The 19919-nt window shown below is 43.7% G+C and overlaps 7 protein-coding genes across 7 annotated transcripts; 1 reads left to right on the top strand and 6 right to left on the bottom strand.

Moving 5' to 3' along the window:
* Positions 1 to 1190: 1190 nt before the first annotated feature.
* On the bottom strand, positions 1191 to 3389 carry LOC120821797 (claudin-4). Its single transcript, XM_040180820.2, has one exon. The coding sequence runs from the start codon at positions 2891 to 2893 to the stop codon at positions 1937 to 1939; it is 957 nt and encodes a 318-aa protein (XP_040036754.2). The 5' UTR covers positions 2894 to 3389; the 3' UTR covers positions 1191 to 1936.
* Positions 3390 to 6160: 2771 nt separating this feature from the next.
* LOC120821811 (claudin-like protein ZF-A89) lies at positions 6161 to 7177 on the bottom strand. The gene has a single exon (XM_040180837.2). It carries the CDS (start codon positions 6878 to 6880, stop codon positions 6251 to 6253), a length of 630 nt encoding a protein of 209 aa, XP_040036771.2. The 5' UTR covers positions 6881 to 7177; the 3' UTR covers positions 6161 to 6250.
* Positions 7168 to 8089, bottom strand: LOC120821827 (claudin-4). Its single transcript, XM_040180856.2, has one exon. It carries the CDS (start codon positions 8087 to 8089, stop codon positions 7532 to 7534), a length of 558 nt encoding a protein of 185 aa, XP_040036790.1. The 3' UTR covers positions 7168 to 7531.
* Positions 8090 to 8907: 818 nt separating this feature from the next.
* On the bottom strand, positions 8908 to 9916 carry LOC120821823 (claudin-like protein ZF-A89). The gene has a single exon (XM_040180852.2). It carries the CDS (start codon positions 9631 to 9633, stop codon positions 9001 to 9003), a length of 633 nt encoding a protein of 210 aa, XP_040036786.1. The 5' UTR covers positions 9634 to 9916; the 3' UTR covers positions 8908 to 9000.
* Positions 9917 to 10412: 496 nt separating this feature from the next.
* LOC120821817 (claudin-4) lies at positions 10413 to 12026 on the top strand. Its single transcript, XM_040180844.2, has 2 exons — positions 10413 to 10561; positions 11190 to 12026. The coding sequence occupies exons 1-2, from the start codon at positions 10522 to 10524 to the stop codon at positions 11807 to 11809; spliced, it is 660 nt and encodes a 219-aa protein (XP_040036778.1). The 5' UTR covers positions 10413 to 10521; the 3' UTR covers positions 11810 to 12026.
* Positions 11646 to 14513, bottom strand: LOC120821822 (claudin-4). The gene has a single exon (XM_040180851.2). The coding sequence runs from the start codon at positions 13978 to 13980 to the stop codon at positions 13342 to 13344; it is 639 nt and encodes a 212-aa protein (XP_040036785.1). The 5' UTR covers positions 13981 to 14513; the 3' UTR covers positions 11646 to 13341.
* Positions 14514 to 14983: 470 nt separating this feature from the next.
* On the bottom strand, positions 14984 to 16437 carry LOC120821820 (claudin-4). Its single transcript, XM_040180848.2, has one exon. It carries the CDS (start codon positions 15968 to 15970, stop codon positions 15326 to 15328), a length of 645 nt encoding a protein of 214 aa, XP_040036782.1. The 5' UTR covers positions 15971 to 16437; the 3' UTR covers positions 14984 to 15325.
* Between the last annotated feature and the right edge of the window lie 3482 nt (positions 16438 to 19919).

Here is a 19919-nt window from a genome sequence, read left to right as displayed (position 1 = left end):
TACTCAACTGTCAAAACTGCTCTATAAAAGTCCTGCATTCTAGTTTTCACTTCAAGTTTTGAATAAAAAAGGTTGTCAGCACAATAGACAGAAATTCACTCAAAGTCTTAAATATGGAGTTTCCCATTCTAATGTGATGCTGTATTTTTAAGTGAACATTAAAATATTTTAATGGTTATGTTTCGCGTGTCTGAATCTATAACCTTACCAGTAATATTTCGCCGTTGTATAGAAGACAATGACTTTACTGTGATGTAGAAGTACACATTAAATCCTATGGTTAAACAAATGTAAGAAAAATGGAATAAATGAGTTATGGGGGAAAGAAATGAAGAAATATTCTGTTCCCACAGAAATTTGCGCTTTCAAAAGGTAAAATGCAAATGTGATGTGATGTAACATGTTAAAGACGTTGTTTACGGTTGGCATTTGAAAAGCTGTCAGAGACAAATGAACTCGTTTCGTAATGATCTCAAGTTGAAACGCTGTGCGACAGAGTTTGTATCTTTAGACACATTTGAAGAATGAGGAAAGCCCTAACTATTTGGTGATGGAAAAACATTTTGCTCATTCGAGTTTAAAAAAAAATCTTGTTTGATTGACCTAATGACCCAATTGCTACATTTAATTTTTTCGAATCCTAAACCTTGTTGTAAAATTGTTTTGATTGTAAATATTTAGTATGTGGAATTGGGACAAGCAGGACATGAAACATTTCATTTCATCAGATTTTCACCACCAACCATGGGAGGGCAGTGTTTCACAATCACCCGGCATGAACATCAATCAAGTGTTTGCATTAAAATTACATTGGTTTGCACCGCTGGGTCAGTGATAACTTTATTTACCTTTTTGTTTGGTTTGCTTTAGTGTATTTTTATTTATGTGTACTACTTGTTTTTTATAGTTTACCCCTTTTTATCCTTAATGGAACAACACATGTTCCATTAACATGACTCACTGAAACTGAATTTACATCTTCTACAAACACACTGTGCCTTTCTCTCTCTTGCAGCTCTGTAAACCTCCGCTGTAAGGACACTCTCTGTCAAACCAGTTCTCCGTGTAGATTTTCATAGCCAAGAGCTCAGCTTACAATGTGTTCTTTAAAGGAAAGGCGGGTTTGAAGGCCATGGGAGATGTGTGAGCCCGCTAAATGCATTTTAAAAAAGGTAAAAAGAGCGTCTCAATTGAATTACAGTCATTTATTAAAACGTTTGAAAGAATATATCCAACAATCTGTCAATAACACCTGCACATATAAAATATACAAAGGATTACATTTCACAGTTACGACCAAACCACAATCTATAAAGTGTAAGTCGTTTTTCATGGCCATATATCTCATCAAGTGAGTATCCTTCAATTTTAAATAAGCATCAGTATCAATACACAGGAAGCAAAATATGTTTTTGCTTCATTACGTATGTTGTATTTTTCCCTCAGAAACAAACAACCTACAAAGTCCGAGCTAATTAAGTCTTTTAAGTCTGTAATGAGGACAGATTAATCCTCATTCATGCATTTAAATAGCGAGACGAGTTGACATCAGTGTGATGCCTCACAACATGTCAAAGTAAATGACAACAATGTTCTTTAAATAAAAAAGATAACAGAGAAAACAACAATAGCATACTTCACTCTCACCTGGATTTAGTTTGTTACTGTTTTGGTTCAGTTTTAGTGCACGCGACAATTTAAAACTGCTATTCTCCTTCACATTGAGGACGTAGTCCTCCTTCATTCTTTATTTTTATCAAAGCAACATGCACGAGCTATTAAGTGAACTATGTAAATACAATGAATTACTTTTCCTCAGTAAATTGTCACAAAATAAGTACTACTTCTAAATAACACATATATTCTTCTGTACTGCTGCTGTGAGTGCTGATGTACATGTTGCATGTAAAGTATGTATGTGTGTGTATGTGTCATATCATAGATATGTTCTTCCTGGATTTGAGGACGCGTCTTCATTTTCACTCGCCACCGATAGAACCTCTTCCAGCTCTGCTCGTTTCAGCTGAGACTTTGTAGACGGCGCCTCGCTGTATTCAGACTGTGTTGACTCCGGCCTTTTAATCTTTGTCGATGGTGCCCAAGACCTTTCTGACCCCAGTCGGGGGTCCGGCTCAGGCCCGTTCTCCCACGGGTGTGTTGTGTACAGCGGCGGCTTCGTTGATGCTCCACCGTGGCTTTGAGACCCGGGAGGCAGCGCTCTGACGCCCTGAGACGATGGCGTGGGCGCTCTGCTGCGCTGGATGCTCGCCTTGCTGGGCACCACCAGGTAGCGGACGGAGGGGCTCTTGTCTGTGCTGTGGGCATCGAGGGGGCACGCCGAGCTGATGAACAAACCCCCTCCCAGAATGAGCAGGATGGACGCTCCCCAGCCGATGTAGAGACAGGCTCCGATCTCCCTCCGCTGAGCGTCTATGGCGGCGCTGTAGAAGTTCCTCACCACCGACCCGGCCGCCCACGACGTGGGAATCAGACACAGCAACCCTGTGACGATCAAAACCGCCCCCGCGGCGACAGCCACCTTGCCCTTGACCCCGCCTCCTTCCTCATCCAAAAAGCGAGTGCACTTCCCTCCGATGAAGGCCAGAACCAGGCCCGTGCCCCCCGTGGAAATGGCGAAGACGGTGAGAGCCCTGGCGGCCTGCAGGTCCGCGCTGAGAGCGAGGAGAGACTCGTAAGGTTTGCACATGATCTGCCCTGTGCTCTGGACTACGCAGGTCATCCAGATGCCCTCCCAGATGGTCTGGGAGGTGACGATGGTGCTCCCCACGAAGGCTGTGACCCGCCACATGGGCAATATGCAGCAGATGATGACCCCCGCCCAACCCAGGAGGCACAGGGCGCTGGCGAGCATCTGCATCCCCACAGAGGCCATGACGAAGGGCTGCCGGGAATCCTCAAGAGACCTCCACAAAGTGCTCCAAGGCTTTGTTCTTGTCTGTGGAGCTCTTGGTGACCCTGTCTTGTATGTCGCTTTTCTTTGGCAGCTTTTCTCAAGGTGGGATGTTGCCGTTCTCTTTTGCCTCCATCTTTCTGATTTATTTCAGTCTTTTTTGTAATGTCCACATTTGCGATGTTGTAAAGTGTGAATCCCAGAAAGGCAGAGACCCGTCTGGCTGTGTCGGTTGTCCGTTCAGCCTCCGGCGGGTTGACTCCGGGTGTGTCCCTCTCAGCCTCGGTTCATTTGCTTAAAGCATACTTTTCCTTTGTCCAGGTCCCTCCTCCTTCGCATCCCTAACTGCTGCTGTCCGTTTCCTCTCCCTGTCCCCTCTCTCTCTTTATTTGTCCAACTGACAGTGGTGTTTCTTCTCTGTCACCTGAGCGGCTGCCTGCGTGCTACTGGTCAGGTGCTGATGCACCACACCTCTACAGGGAAACAAAAGGGGGAGGAGGCTGACGGAAAAAAACAGAGAGGGAGAGAGTTGTAGCTGTGAAACCGCGACGTCATCTACCTTCCACATTATTATCTTTGCCCGCCGAAATTATTTTGGTAACAGCAAGCTTCGGATGAAGCAGAAAGAATGATTGGCCTGTGGGCATTTAACATGTTTACAAGATGCACACTCATGAGGCGCAGCATCGTTTTCTTTCTGCAGAAGTCAGATTGGATTGGATTTGAGAGTTAATACATGAGTGAGCTCAGTGTGTGTGTGTGTGTGTGTGTGTGTGTGTGTGTGTGTGTGTGTGTGTGTGTGTGTGTGTGTGTGTGTGTGTGTATACACATCCTCTGGCAACGCTTTTGTGCATGCGAACAGTGCGTGCAAGCAGAATGTATTATAGTAACAATAGATAGAGAATAATGCGGAAAACAATCTCCTGGGAGAAAACCAGTTTCATTCTAGGAGCGGCCTACTGTGCAGAAAAACCAGTTTGAGACAACCAAAAAAAACTCCCCCCAACACACACAACTTCCCTTTTTAGCGCCGGTGGAGACGCACATAAAACCGGCACTCCTCTCGCAGTCATTTCATTATCAAACCATTAATTTACTTGGTTCTGAGGAATTTCTATTCATAATGAAAATGTATTATTGTTATGGAAAACAAAAGAAAAATAGAAAATAATGCAGGCTTTCTGTTTTACTTTCAAACATTTATATTTCATAATATGACAAATGATTTGCGCTTATTTTACCAAGACAAAAATAGGGAATATTACCTACACACATTCAAACTAAAAACATAGTCATGACTCAGTCTCTTTGTTTTCTTTGCAATGTTTCTACGGCAGGAAGCACACACCACAAGACCTGTTGAGGATTTCATCAGCTACACCGGAAAAACCTGACCTGAAGTCTTCTGGCACAAGTCATCATAGTAACTGTTGCTCCCTCTCATTTTTTATATCATGTGACGGAAACGAAAATAACTTTATATCAAAACAAGATTTTTCTCAAGCAGCAACTGTGACAATGGTAAATATGAAAACATTTTGCTTAAACAGAGTGGGAATTTAAAACACTCCACCCCCTACGGGATTGTTATAGATAACTAAAACTTCAAAAAGACCTGCTTTAATTCCACTCATACTTTAAAGATTATTAAATGTAGAACAAACAACAAATGGAGAGGCAAGATTTTCTAAAACTCATTTAGGTAAATATCTAAAGGAAGAATAGGCCTAAACTCAGTCACGAAGACTGGTCCAGGGCCCCCGCCGCCTATGGGTGTATGCTGTAAGCTGATTGGGGGCGGAGCCACGGCTTCCCTAAACCAATCGCGTCAGTGCTGTTTGACGTTAAAAGCTCTTCTCCTCTCTTTTGCTATCAGTGGTCATTTCAGCAAGCAGCTGACACAACCCCTGACACCTCCAATCAGCAGGGGAATCTGGCATATTGAAAGAGTGGAGAAACTTATTCTCTACCAGAGGGGCGGGTGCCCAGTAGATGTAGCGAGGCCCCGAGCTCCGATCATAACGGGGGTGTGGAAATCCCGAACAATGGTTTTCGCGGACCAGCAGACGGAAATGAGCACCAAGGAAGGAACCCGAGCACCCCGGCTGGCGGGTGCTCTGGCACGGCCAGGAGTGAGACTTTGCGCTGCATCTGACCCGTACTCTGGGTCCCACAGTTCATCCACAAACCCTCCCACATCACCTGAGAGGTGAGATTGTTGCCACCAGTGAAGGCTGTGACTTTCCATGTGGGGAGAACACATGATGCAGAAAGCAGAGGGCCGAACCCAGAATCAGTCGTCCACCAGACACCATGCTGACCCTCTGCTGGTTTCGTCTGTGTGCTGCAGAGAGCTTGCCGCCCTCGCCTATCAGCTAAAACTGGTTTGTGAAGACATCTCACCTGACCACATTTCTTCTCAACAGAGGGCCCTAGAAGTTAAAATCCAGTCAAATACAAAAAAAGGCACTAAAGTGAAGAGAAAATATTTCTCAGTCAAGTAAGACAAATGCTTGCATCAGAAATTCACTGTTTATTTTTATCAAAAAGGTGCAAGATGTGGATTCGTGAATCTGCATTTTGAAAACGGGCAACATTCTCTATTTAGGTTATTTTAAATCAGTACAATACACAAATGTAAAAAGGAAACAGATTTATTAAAATCTAATATTGGGGTAAAATACCTATTGGTGAAATTAGAGCAGAGGAAATAAGTTCTTTAATGAGCTGTACAGATGGTGGCCGATGTTGCTTTGGCCACAGCAGTTACCTTTTTGAGCATCTGAGAAACCTGTATGTACTGTAGCTCCCTCAAAAACCACATCAAGAAGCAGTTCTCATGGACAATCACAATAAGAGTAACACAAGCTAAACTGAATGCAGACCTGATTTGGATTTAGCTGCTTTCATGCCAGGTTTCTACGGTCCTCCATGCTGGCTCACTTAACCGTTAGGTGATTAGCAGCACCTTGGCCTTCCTACGAAAAGTAGAAAGCTCTGCCTTGTGTAGGCTTTGGGTGAGGGGGACAATTCAAAAAGTAATGAAAAAGCATAATAAAAAAAATTCTAGCGCTCAAATGAGTGAAGATGTAGATACAGAAACTATTAGTGGCCATACGAGCTTCTACCACATTCAGGTGTCTGCTAAACACCTACTGCACTAGATCAAACAGACTTCACCTACCATTAAAAACCTTTAACCAGAAGGTTTTGGAAAGTCCAAAAACAATAATCTTCAAAGAAATTGCATTTGATGATTTCAAAGTTAAATTTATTTTTAAAAAGAAATGTAATAAAAACAAGCTGAAGCAATAATAAAGTTAAGATCATAACAAGGTTTTACACATAAGCTCCGCTGGATGCTTTGCGCGGGGCAGAATATTTGACGGAGAATCGGTCTTCTTCACGCTGACGACACTGGCAGCAGAGAAGCGCCCCTCCAACCAACAAGAGTCCTGCGGATCCCCAGCCGATGAACAGAGACGCTCCGAGCTCCCTCTTCTGGGCCTCCAGCATAATCGGACTGTAGAAGTTTCTGATGACCTCGTGCGCGGTCCAGGACGCAGGGATGAGGCACAGGATCCCGCCGACGATGAAGAACACCCCTGCAGCAATGGCGACTTTGCTCTTGGCCGCGTCGTCTTCGATGCAGTTGGTGCATTTTCCTCCAACCACAGCGAGCAGGAGTCCCATGAAGGAGACCAGGATGGAGAGCACCATCAGGGCCCGGGCGGCTTGCAAGTCATTGGCGAGGGCCAGCATGGAGGGGTAGATTTTGCACTGCATCTGCCCGGTGCTCTGCATCACACAGTTCATCCACAGGCCGTCCCAATAGGTCTGCGCCTCCACTATGTTGCTCCCGATGAAAGCAGACACCTTCCACATGGGCAGAGCGCAGGTGATGATCGCGCCGATGAAGCCGATGGCTGCCAGGAAGATGCCCATAATCTGGAGACCTGCAGACGCCATGTTTGTTTCGTGCTGAGCAGAAGCAACAGTGTAATGCGAGCTGTGGATGCTCACCTCCAGGTCTTATACTCACAGGTAGGATGCAGCCCATCCTGATTGGATGTTCAAAAGTGTTCAAATTGAAAACACCTGTGGTCATTAAATTGGTCCCATAATTGTTGCCCACCCACTCTTAAAATATGATGATTTGGATTACAGCTGTTCTCAGATCAAATACTATAAATAATTATAATATAAACTCTTTCAATTATATCTCAAACATCTAGATACATATGACACCAGTGATATTTAAGTCTTTAAATTGTTTATTCTTGCAGAATTCATATTTAGCTCTGCACACACTAAAACAACAACTTTAACTTAGATTTATCTTGTTCAATCCAAACATCTAAAAATATAAGAATCCTGCTATTATTGGCTCAACCAGACTATTCATTCTAACATTCTTCACTTTGCTACAATTCCTGGTTGTACAATTTACCCAAACACTGTGCCACACTATTATGTATTTTAAATATATGACTGTAGTTAGAAAATGTCAATTAAGTTTGAAATTGAATTAGAAAACTAAAACAAAGTCCGTCACAGTTCATATATATTCATATTGATGCACATCTTCAAATGTCTAGTTGCCTTTTTGCCGCCACATCCTCAGCATCGGTAGGTGCTACACAACACCCCTCCTCCAATGACCAGCAGAGCTCCAGACGCCCAGCCCACATATATTGAAGCCCCGAGCTCTCCCCTCCTCTCCGAGGTGGGTAGGGGATTGTAGAAACCTGTGATGATGCTGTAAGCCGAAAGACTGACAGGAATAATGCACAGGACACCTGCCAAGACAAACACCAAACCTCCAGCCAGGCCGATATTAGCTTTAGCCAGCCTGTCGCGTGAGAAGAAGTTAGTGCAGCGGGCCCCGACCACAGTGAGTCCTAGGGCCACCACGCTGACAGCAATGGAGACGCAGATCAGAGCCCTGGATGCCTGCAGATCCCGCGGTAAGGCCAGAACGGAGTCATAGGCCTTACACTGAGACTGTCCCGTGCTCTGGATCACACAATTCATCCACAAACCCTCCCAGAAGACCTGAGCGGTGATGATGCTGGCCCCGACAAAGGCCGTCACTTTCCACATAGGCAGTCCGCAGATAAGGATGGTGCCAATAAAGCCGATGATTGCCAAACCCACACCAACCAGCTGGGTCTGCATTTTGGGGAGGGAAAAAAGGATCCAAGGCACGTATTTAAAGTTAGCCAAAAAGACAGGAACAAAATCCACCTGTAGTCGAGCGGAAGATCATTTTTGGCCACAAAGTTCCACGCGGCTGTAAACAGAGTGGTTGTGTTATGCTGTGTGGTTTTGCGCCGCAGGTGTGAGCAGGAAGAAGAAAGGGGAGGGTACTTTGCTACTTCGCATATCAGGTTTCCTGCTTGTCCTGATTCCTGCTCACGATGAATAAGTGGGAGGAGAAAAGTGATAAAAGCCCCATGAAAGCAGGCTTTGTGACCCAATACAAAAGGCTTAGATCACAATGTTCAAATGGATTGTGGAGCAAATTTTGACCAGTTTCAGAAAATGCAAACTTTTACAGATCTCTGGGTCGGACTTTAAAGGAACATTGATATTTTGTATGAATGCATTAGTTTCTTTAAAGTATACTACTTGTATGGAGCTTCAGGAGAGGGGATTACATAACAGTAGCAAAGAGTAGACTTTAGAATTGGGCATGCTAGCTCACAAGTACCAGGTGCAAACACCTGATGCACCAGTTTAACTTCAGGCGCTCACCCACCATGTAGACACTTAACCAGGGAGAAGTAGTTTAAGCCTGAAGTTACACTTGGAAATACTAAACTAGTTATTTATACCAACTAGTTTAATGTACCCAAAAGATTAAGGGAGCCTAAGACCACATGCTTAAAATGTACACAAGATAGCAGTTATGTCAAAGTTTAACTTAAGAAATGAATAAAATAAATTTATAACAGCAGACTTCGACCAAACAGTACAGACTAGAGAAACCGTAGTAATTTTCAAACAGTAATTTTTAATAAAGAAATCAATAACTTAAAACACTTTTAAAAAAGTCTGGTTTCCTAGAGAAAGATAAGGCAGACATTTTACACGTAGGCTCCTCCGCTGGATGCTTTGCGCGGGGCAGAATATTTGACGGAGAATCGGTCTTCTTCGCGCTGACGACACTGGCAGCAGAGAAGCGCCCCTCCAACCAACAAGAGTCCTGCGGATCCCCAGCCGATGAACAGAGACGCTCCGAGCTCCCTCTTCTGGGCCTCCAGCATAATCGGACTGTAGAAGTTTCTGATGACCTCGTGCGCGGTCCAGGACGCAGGGATGAGGCACAGGATCCCGCCGACGATGAAGAACACCCCTGCAGCAATGGCGACTTTGCTCTTGGCCGCGTCGTCTTCAATGCAGTTGGTGCATTTTCCTCCAACCACAGCGAGCAGGAGTCCCATGGAGGAGACTAGGATGGAGAGCACCATCAGGGCCCGGGCGGCTTGCAAGTCACTGGCGAGGGCCAGCATGGAGGGGTAGATTTTGCACTGCATCTGCCCGGTGCTCTGCATCACACAGTTCATCCACAGGCCGTCCCAATAGGTCTGCGCCTCCACTATGTTGCTCCCGATGAAAGCAGACACCTTCCACATGGGCAGAGCGCAGGTGATGATCGCTCCGATGAAGCCGATGGCTGCCAGGAAGATGCCCATAATCTGGAGACCTGCAGACGCCATGTTTGTTTCGTGCTGAGCAGAAGCAACAGTGTAATGCGAGTTGTGGGTGCTCACCTCCAGGTCTTATACTCACAGGTAGGATGCAGCCCATCCTGATTGGATGTTCAAAAGTGTTCAAATTGAAAACACCTGTGGTCATTAAGTTGGTCCCATAATTGCTGCCCACCCACTCTTAAAATATGATGATTTTGTAAGAGATTTTGGCAAGATTGCAGCTGTCCTCAGATCCAATGTTTCGTCTACAATACAAGCTCTTTAAATAACATCTGAAATAACACATTTTCCATCTTTTTTTAAATAATCAATCTGAAATATTCGTGTTACAAATTAATCAATTAAAATAAATTAAATATATCAATTGTTCGTTTCAGTATTTGTTCTTTTCCTTTGAGATATTCCAAGAAAATTCAAACCATTAATGGCTTTGATTGGTGCAAGTGCACGAGATGGCTTCATTCTGAGTGAATTAGCTCATTTGCAGTCCTTGATTTCATGAACACATGAACACATGACATCAACTATTTACAAATTTAAACAGCAGGTTACAAGAGGAACATTCTACATTACTGAACAAAGAACTTATATTTTGCTTGTTTTTACACTTTGAAGCCCTTATTGATAATATATATATATATTTTTTTTTTGACCAGAGCAGCAATCAAGCTGAGTGATTTCACCGGTGCTGATTAGCCAGTGAGCCTTGGTGACCTAAAGAGTGACTTTAATGCATACTGATTTCAATGAAACAACTGCACAATCTACAGCTCTTAAACTTGAATGCACTTAAACACACATTTTAAAAAAAGATTTTAATGACCAAATATTGAACTCCGAAATCGCGCTCTGGCGGAGTTGGCCTTCCACTTTTGTTCTTATCTCTAACAATCGATGTTGGCCAGATCCGGTCCTGGCGGCTTGTTTTTCCAGGGTATGTACAAGTTGTTTGCTGGTGAAAGTACTAAATGCATCAATGTTGTGTAACAAAAACACCTTCCTATGAAGCTGATGTCAAAGTTTTTGGCCTAGTCACCAGCACAGCAGCCTGCTGACTTGACAAAAAGTTCTGATTAACGATTGCTCATGTGTAGAATCCTCTTTTGGCAGTTTAACATATCACCTCTCAGGTGGAGTTTTAGTTCGAATTGTATTTCTCAACATAACCCCAGGTTAGTAATCTCTAATGATTCATCCATTATTGTTTGATATGATTGGTTTGAAGAAGTTCAGGGTATAATTCTCTCCTCTTATGAAGTCCAGTTTTATCACTTCTCACAATAGCATTTACTGTAGCAAACCTTTGCCTGAACCACACTGTTTGAAGCTCTCTTCTTTCTCAGTGCTCTGCTCGGGCACCAGAGGGCCTCTGAACTCAAAGGCAGCTTGATGGATATTTGTATTTGAGCACTGAAGACTGAGCCCACCCAGGGCTACTCGGGGGGGGCGGCATCTGTGAGCTGTATAAAACTTCCCAGTGGCATAGCTTTTCATTGGCAGACCAGTGAAGAACTGAGACGGAGCAGAGAAGAAATAACACTAAATTACAATGGTATCTTTAGGGCTGCAGATCCTGGGCGTCGGGCTGGCGGTGCTTGGCTGGATTGGAAACATACTAATCTGTATGCTGCCTCTGTGGAAGGTGTCCGCTTTCATTGGAAACAACATTGTGGTGGCTCAGACCATCTGGGAAGGGCTGTGGATGTCCTGCGTGGTGCAGAGCACCGGCCAGATGCAGTGCAAGGTCTACGACTCCCTGCTGGCTCTGCCTACGGACCTCCAGGCGGGCCGCGCCATGGCGGTCATCGCCATCCTGTTGTCACTGTTCGGCCTGCTGCTTTCTGTGGTGGGAGGGAAATGCACCACATGCATTGGGGACCAGGTAGTAAAAGCCAGAGTGGTCATCTCCGCGGGAGTCTTCTTCGTTTTGAGTGGGGCTCTGTGTTTGGTGACCGTGTCGCTGCCTGCCAATACCATCATAAAGGACTTCTACAACCCCATGGTCCCTGACTCCCAGAGGAGGGAGCTGGGTGCATGTCTGTACGTGGGCTGGGGAGCATCAGGACTCCTGATGATCGGCGGCGCTCTTCTCTGCTGTCAGTGCCCGTCCGGAGGAGACCGCTACAACGGAGCAAAGTACTCTGCCCCTAAATCCACAACGCCTGGGAAGGAATTTGTCTGAGTGGCTTCATTATATGAGAGGAAGCACTCTTTTAAGTGGCATCCGACTTTACACACAGTACAAACTGTTTCTTATGAAATTGTGACTAATCTTTATGCAAGACATTGTGTGCTTTAATTTATGTGCCATGTTGACATAATGCGACCTGGAGTTCGGATTGAAGCTCAATTCGTTTCTTAAATGTTTTTTGTGTATTAAATGCAATACTAATTACTAATTCTGTCACTGCTTGTGTTTCTTATTTACAACTTATGAAAGACTTGAATCATTTGTCATTTTTTTGCATTCAGATAATCAACAGATATTGTTGTCACAATTTGTTGTTTGATGCAACATAAATGAGGGATAAATCTAAGCTTTGGTTTTTCAATGCTAAATTCTAGAGACAAATATTGAACACTGCTATTTACTACAGTAGTCAATTTAATTTAATTTGTTGCACAGTGCATTATTGAACTAGCTCATTTTATGTTGTAAAGGTCGTCAAGCTGTTTGGCTAAATAACCGCTTAATTTTGCAGCAGTTCAGCTGAGACATCAAAGTTGCTTTTAAAATGTACATATTAATCGAAGATGCATATAGCAAAGTCTGTGGGATTCTGCAAAGTGCTTGCTATAATTTAAAAATGTCTTTTACTTACTATTTTGAGGGGTTTTGCTACGGAGTAAAAGTAAATGGAAAAAGTTACAGGTGTGATATGTTTTTCGTTTCAGACTGGTTTTATTTGAAAGTCAGTTTAAAAACCAAACAATTGAATCGGTTTAAAATATATCAATCTGACAAGAACTGGCAGATGTGCTCTCACTGGGCAAAGTGTGAATGCCCATTCTTTGGGGATGTAAAATGGTTCCTAAGCAACAGGAATCCGAGCATACACGGAGCGCTGTCGTCTCTGCCAGTGACATCCATTCTACTCTAGAGCGAAACTGTAAATAATCATCTTAATACAAGCGCTGTGTTTTACACCACGGCAACGTCTCAAATGGTAAATAAATCACCAAGAGTCCACCGCCCTGCATTCCTAAGTGCCTTGTCCCAAATAGTTATTGAGAAACCGCTTCATTCTTGTTTTCTGAAGGTGCAGAGCAGACAATGGAAAGCAACATGGACAAAGAGCCTTTACTTCCTGCATTTGGAAGTTCTTCAGGGATCATATCATACAAGAAAAAGTCTGATTTCAGCACTATATTATTTATTAGAAAAATCTCTTACTGCACATTTTTTTTTTTTCTTTTCATATCTTCTGAAGCAGCCTATTGTTTCAGAGAAACATTCCCCCAAACAACAAAACCATTTACGCTACTTAACGGCACTGTTTTTTGTCGTTGTCTTGCTACAAGAGTTCAGAAATAAATTCAAATTTTCGGATACATTTGATCAACCAAATACACAAATGTCCTGCTGAAATACTCCTAAAAAACTAATTCTAATTCTAAGAAACAGATCTTTCTGTCAAGCTGTTAATGAGAGAGAATTAACAAATTGTATAACGAATTTCCAGACATGTAATGCTGCAGTTCAAGCCAAAACACTCACACATAGTCAACGTTTGAAGACGCAGCTCTCACAGGGGTGAACTTGGTGGGGTGAAAGTGTCTTGTGCTGTTCTGCGGGGGGCAGTTGTTACAAAGCAGACCTCCTCCCAGCAGCAGCAGCCCAGCAGAGCCCCAGCCGATATAAAGTGCAGCACCGAGTTCCCTCCTCTGAGCCGCAATCACCAGTGGGTTGTAGAAGTCCCGGATAACCGCGTGAGCCGACCACGACACCGGGACCATGATCAGCAAGGCGGCTATTATGAAGATCACTCCGGACACGATGCAGGCTTTGGCTTTGGCCGCTTCGTCCTCCATGCAATTGGTGCACTTTCCTCCCACCACGGCCATGAGGACGCCGAACACCCCGACGATCACTGAGATGACCACCATGGCCCTGGCGGCCTGCAGGTCCTGAGGGAGAGCGAGCATGGAGTCGTACACCTTGCATTGCATCTGGCCCGTGCTCTGGACCACGCAGGTCATCCACAGGCCTTCCCAGATCACCTGGGCGGTGACGATGTTCGCCCCAACGAAAGCGGTGACCCTCCACATGGGCATGGCGCAGGTGATGATGGTGCCCAGCCAGCCGATGAAGGCAAGCAGCACACCCATGATCTGGAGGCCCTGAGAAACCATGACAATGCCACTGCAGCGAGTACTCAAAAGGTCACGTATTGAAGATTTTTAGATTCTCACACCGGCTCGAGGAAGAGTCTGCTGTGCTCTGAGGTCCCACTGTGAGGAGATGACTGCTTCCCACTGTGGTTGGAACCTTCGGGGGGGGGAGTATCTGCACCCGCAGACAAAAGGGGAAAGCTGAGACTTGATATCCATAAAAGGTGTTCTCTCTGCATATTGTCCCCGCACAAATAAGCTTTGTTTCCTCAAGCAAGACTTTGGGACAAGGAACAATGACCCCAGATTCCCACCTGTGCTCACACACACACACACACACACACACACACACACACACACACACACACACACACAAACACGCTCCTACACAGACACACAGACACACACATACACACACACATACGCACAAACAAACACTTACAGGCCCATTCATATCCAGCCTTGAGTAAACACTAAACTTCACACTTTGGGTCAGTATATCAGATTTAAAACAGACCAGGAAGTGGATGTTTTTGAAAAGAAAAAAGCAAAAAACTAAACGTTTTTATAACAACCCAATGGACCTTTGAAAAGCTTTTAGCATTTTATAGCTATCTGTGTTTGCATGTTCGATGAAGGGACTTCATCGATCAAGACGGATTGTTAGAGGAATAAATTAGTATATTCTTGGAATTATTTACTCTCTTCACATTAGAAAGGTTGGTCCAGTGAAGCACAAAGCGCTTTGCCTTGCCTTGCCTACGCTTGAACAAAGATCAGGTTCCAACCAACTTGCCTCTTTTCTTCTGCCGCACCTAAACCGGATTAACAAGAAACTCAAGACTCTAAACTATAGATGACTCTCAAACGCTATGAGGCTATTGGGTTTCTAATCATCCCATTTAAACATTTGTCTATACATCAGGAGTTTGTGTAAGTATTTCATTGATATACTAATTTGATCCATTTTAGGAGCACTGGATGAATCCTGTTGATGAAAACAAAAAACAAGCACAAAAATGTCTGATTTCTAAACAAAATATTTATTTACAGTTTAACTAGTACATCACAAATCTCATACACAGAGTTTATAAAAACAACCCATCATACAACTCAGAAAACATATGACTAATATCTTTATCAACAACCACACACATACAAATAACTGTTAACATGTCAAATGGAATTTAGTCTTTGGGTGTGGTTCTGTTTTCCATGTTTATTCCCATCAAATACTTTTTGCTCAAGTAACATCATGAAATATCAACACACACACACACACACACACACACAACCCAGTAGCACCAGTGCATCTGTCCCAGTTTACATGGCTTCGTGGATCTTTTTACAGACTTTCAGATCTGTTTCAGACATAGTCTTTCCCGGACGCTGGCGCTGAGGCTTCAGATCTGGCAGCTTTGTACTTTGCAGTGTAGGAGTCTTCCTCCTTTGGGGGGCAGTTGCAGCAAAGCATCCCCCCGCCGATCAGCATCAAGGCGGCGGCTCCCCACCCGATGTACAGCGCGGCACCCAACTCTCTCTTCTGGGCGCCGACCAGCAGCGGGTTGTAGAAGTCCTGGATGATGGTGTGGGCCGCCCAGCAAACAGGGACGAGGCAGAGGACTCCGGCTATGATGAACATAACTCCAGCTGTGATGCCCACCTTGGTCTTGGAGGATTTATCCTCAAGACATTTGGTGCATTGCCCCCCTGCCACGCTGAGCAGGATAGCCAGGATGCCCACCACGATGGAGATGATTGTCAGGGCCCGGGCGGCTTGGAGGTCAGAGCTGAGGGCCAGCATGGAGTCGTAGACCTTGCACTGCATCTGGCCCGTGCTCTGGACCACGCAGTTCATCCAAATACCTTCCCACGTGATTTGCGAGGTCACAATGTTGCTGCCGATAAAAGCACTGACCTTCCACATGGGGAGGGCACACACAATGATGGCGCCGATCCAGCCCAGGACCCCTAGAACTGCGCCCAGCATCTGTAACCCAGCGGACACCATCGTGGAGGGATGATTTTCTTTGAGTGCCTTCAAATGAAACGCTTTTAAAACAAATTCCTCTCAAGCGCTGACGTGATCCCGGGTGTTGTTTGTCTCCTTCTGTGATCGAGGAAAGTCCTTTGTTAGTTGTGTGGGATTGCTGAATGGGAGAGGACTGGTAGAAGCAGGTACATATGATTTCCTTACAGAGGGGGGAGGAGCCGTGGAGGGTAAACAGCTCACCGTCATCCGTTTGTGTTTTTCAGTTTCCCTCCCCCAGACTTCAGAGATGAATAACCTGTTCTCCCTCCTGAAACCATCCTGGCTCACTAAATGTGAGTGAAACAAAAGAAATAACGTGAAGCGGCTTTGCCTTGCGCTCCACATTGCATTAAAATATTAAAATAATATGAGCATCTTGATATAGAAATAATGATGGTAACTGAACATTTGTTCACGTCATCTTCCCTCTTAATTCTCCCACTCCCATTCTCAGTTTCACCTGAAGCAGCAAGAGGGTGGAGTAACATCCCGAGTGACGGAGATGACGTCTTTCTCTAACGATACTTCAGACAGAGGAAATATTGTCGGCTAGTCGGTGATTTTTCTGTATAGCAAGTAAACAATTTGGTCTCTAGGCATTCTGCTTCCGAAGCATTTAAAAACAAATTGGCAGTGTTTGTAAAATCCTTCCGCGATTATCTAAAAAGAAAGAAATAACTGCTCAATCAGAAATGTTGGTACTAGGAAGAACTAAAACTGGAACATTATTCAACATGATGCTCCAGAAAAATACTACCTTTACAAATTGTAAATTTAATAAATCTTTGTCACATTCTACAAATCTTTGTCACACATCTACAAATAAAAATGTTGATCAAATTGAGTCCACAATATCCATCCTGTTTTAAAAACGTAGAGCAGAAACACTTTTGGGCTTCAGTGTCACTGTATTTAAAGGCAGGTTTTTTGTTATTATCATTCTGCAGACTATACTACTATAATACTATACTACTGTATATGATAAAATGTTTTAACAAGGAAACAGTGCGAAGTGGCCTTTAATTGTTTTTTTTTACATTGAGGAACAGAATTACGTTTCTCAAAACAAAGGAGTGAAACGTGAAGAGGCCTCGTGAAATGAAGGCTGTTGTGTTCAGTCTGTGTGTGTTCTGTGAATCAGACTGAGGGCCGATTATACATGTGAACATATACGTTTTTTTTGTTCATAAAAGATCACAGGAAAAGAGATATTTCAGGGGGGAAAAGTGGGGGAGGGCTACAAAAAAGTCAAGAGTCAGTGTTTTGATGTGTGGCGTATCTGGGAGGTCTGGATTCAACAACTTCTAAATGTTGTAACCCGGACTTCAAAGAAACGTTTGAACCCTGTCTGCTATTCACTGCAGTGGCCAAATGGAGGCAGCAACTCCTACTTTCAAAACGTTTATTGTGTGTGTGTGTGTCTGTGTGTGTGTGTGTGCGTGCGTGTGTGTGTGTGTGTGCGTGTTTGTCCGTGTGTCCGTGTGTCTGTGTGTTTGTGTTCGCTGCCTTGTTAACCCAGGAAGTCACCAGGTTTAAAAGTGACAAAAAAACATAAAGCATAAAATTAGAATTTTGTTTTTCTTATAGTGTCAGTTTAGTGCCATGATGTCCGGTGTCCTGTAGATTTTTTTTTTATGTGTCCACCGTGCAGCAATAAAATACACAACTCTGGCTTTGTTTTGAACTTTTGGCACAAAGGGGAAGAGGGAGGTCTGGGCTGGTGCAGCACCGCCCAGTGTTCAAATAGCTTTTAATGTGTCCATAAATCTTGAAGCAGCCGTTAAATCCAAGTCTTTCCAAATACTTATTACTTAGTAACGGAGAGTCCGCATATAGAGCAGTATCGCCGCTGACCAGTGACCTAATAAAGGCTGCCAGTGGAAATCCCCATCTTCCTTTGAAACGGACAGTTTGAAATGAAAAACTGCTGATGGGCTTGGAGGTATTCGTCCCATATTATTGTAAGTGGGATTAATACTAAAAGATTGGTGTTAGAGTTAGTCAGTTATAGGAAACTGTTTAGCATTCTTTAAAAATGGGATTCAAAATCTTTATGAGGTCCTCTTACGTCAACAGTTTCTGTTGAATTTTACTGCCAGTATCTCATCTTGATAAACGGTTCCGCTTCCCTTCTTTCATAAAATCAAAGAAGATGGATGTTTCTAGTTTGTTCTGTTCACATAGAACCTTGAACAGATGCACAAGACTTATTTAAGTCTACATCATTCAATTTTACCCAAAATGATTAGTTCTCTCTCATTATTTATTTTCTTTAGTCTGAGTAGAATTAAATAACTATTATTTAATAAAAATATAAAAAACAACTTTTTTTTTGTTGAATAATTTAGTACAACAAAGCGTTCGGGCCATTGCAGGTAAAACAAATACATAAAGCTCGGAAGGCGGTTATCTTCAGGCTAAAAAAACATATTCACCAAGTGAATGGAGAAAAAAATATAATACATATGACACAAAAAATGAAAAAGTGGTCTGAAGCCAGTCATCAGAATTAATTTGCTCTCAATGTGTTTATGGGATGGACAGTATGTGTAAGGCCAAAGTCCATAAAGACATATGTAAGAATACGTGTTCAAGATTTGGAGCCTGGTCGGGGTTATCAAAAATTCAGCCGAATAACTTCTCTCGTTCTGGAAAATGTATTTGTCAGATCACAGGTCAAGTATCAGCGCTGCGTTTGCAAAGGCAGGAGCAGTTCAGGCAGCACACAGGCCGGAAGAACAACCAACTAACATCAGCAAGAACATCATGTTTTATAACCCTTGAAAGACAGAGAAGGAAATATATCTATTGGCCCTAAACTGGCGTAGAGGAGGACCTTCCACCTCCCGCATCTAAGATCCGGTCACATCCAATGTCCAGACTCCTGACTTAACGTAAACATCGTAAACAGAGTGTGTATGTTGAATAGTGTTGGTGTGTCTCTAACCCCCCTTTGGCTGGTAAATCTTCTAGTTGACCCGCAGACCTTACATTCCTCAGCCAGGACAAACTGACTCCCCGTCCTGTCAGACTCGTGTCTGCCTGCTTGGCAGATCCTGCTTACCCTCTTACTTAACTCTTAAATCAAGACAAGACAGCAAACCCCCAACTAAGCCCATGAAAATAACTTTTGATTATCAATTCCCCCTTTTTACATAATTCATTATGTAAACCAAAAAAAAATCAAAAGAAACCACCAATCTAAACGCTAAATATCTATATCAGTGAATACGGGTGAATGCAGCAGTCATGGAAATCCCTAAACAGTACAAAAAATCTACACCACATCTAAACCGAGTATAATAGACACAGAATACATCCTAGCCTAGAAATATCACACCATCTACGTGTATGCATCCACTATATATGATGTGTGCAACAGTTAGCAGATCACGCGGACAGGAATGTTGAACCTAAAAGGATTTCTTCTTCGGGTCCCTCGAAGTCGGTTCTTACCATACCTATCTCCTCTCCAATCTCCTCCGGCCCTAACAATTGGATCCTTTCATGTAACAAAGCCATCTGGTATGGCAAGGGGTATTTTAGCATCTATTGCAGAGGTGATGCGTCGGAGACATAGTTGTCTGATAAAGGGGATGCAGCAGCATCCACAAAGGGCAAAAACCACTATTGCGGTTACTAAGGTCAGAAAAACTGACAGGAAGAAGCCCTTCCATTGTCCAAAGTATTTACCAAACCAATTACCGACGGTGCCGTCTATACCAGAGTGTTCAGCTAATTCAACAGACATGGCTCTTAGTCCGTGTAATGCTCTAGTAAAGGATCCATCTGGGGCGGTGTTATTGGGGATAAAAGTGCAGCACGCTTGGCCAAACATCGCACACACTCCTCCTTTTTCAGCTAATAACATATCCAAAGCCATCCGGTCCTGGTAAGTCATCAATGAGGTGGCCGATAGTTGGCTGTG

This window comes from Gasterosteus aculeatus, chromosome 7 (genome assembly GCF_964276395.1).
Source record: "Gasterosteus aculeatus chromosome 7, fGasAcu3.hap1.1, whole genome shotgun sequence".
Taxonomy (NCBI): domain Eukaryota; kingdom Metazoa; phylum Chordata; class Actinopteri; order Perciformes; family Gasterosteidae; genus Gasterosteus; species Gasterosteus aculeatus.
This window is presented reverse-complemented; position numbering and strand designations above follow the sequence as displayed.

Coding starts and splice junctions, on each gene's coding strand:
- LOC120821797 (XM_040180820.2), bottom strand. CDS start 2,893: ATGGCCTCTGTGGGGATGCAGATGCTCGCCAGCGCCCTGTGCCTCCTG.
- LOC120821811 (XM_040180837.2), bottom strand. CDS start 6,880: ATGGCGTCTGCAGGTCTCCAGATTATGGGCATCTTCCTGGCAGCCATC.
- LOC120821827 (XM_040180856.2), bottom strand. CDS start 8,089: ATGCAGACCCAGCTGGTTGGTGTGGGTTTGGCAATCATCGGCTTTATT.
- LOC120821823 (XM_040180852.2), bottom strand. CDS start 9,633: ATGGCGTCTGCAGGTCTCCAGATTATGGGCATCTTCCTGGCAGCCATC.
- LOC120821817 (XM_040180844.2), top strand. CDS start 10,522: ATGTTGGCCAGATCCGGTCCTGGCGGCTTGTTTTTCCAGG. Junction 10,562..11,189: donor TGGCGGCTTGTTTTTCCAGG/GTATGTACAAGT, acceptor TGGTATCTTTAG/GGCTGCAGATCCTGGGCGTC.
- LOC120821822 (XM_040180851.2), bottom strand. CDS start 13,980: ATGGTTTCTCAGGGCCTCCAGATCATGGGTGTGCTGCTTGCCTTCATC.
- LOC120821820 (XM_040180848.2), bottom strand. CDS start 15,970: ATGGTGTCCGCTGGGTTACAGATGCTGGGCGCAGTTCTAGGGGTCCTG.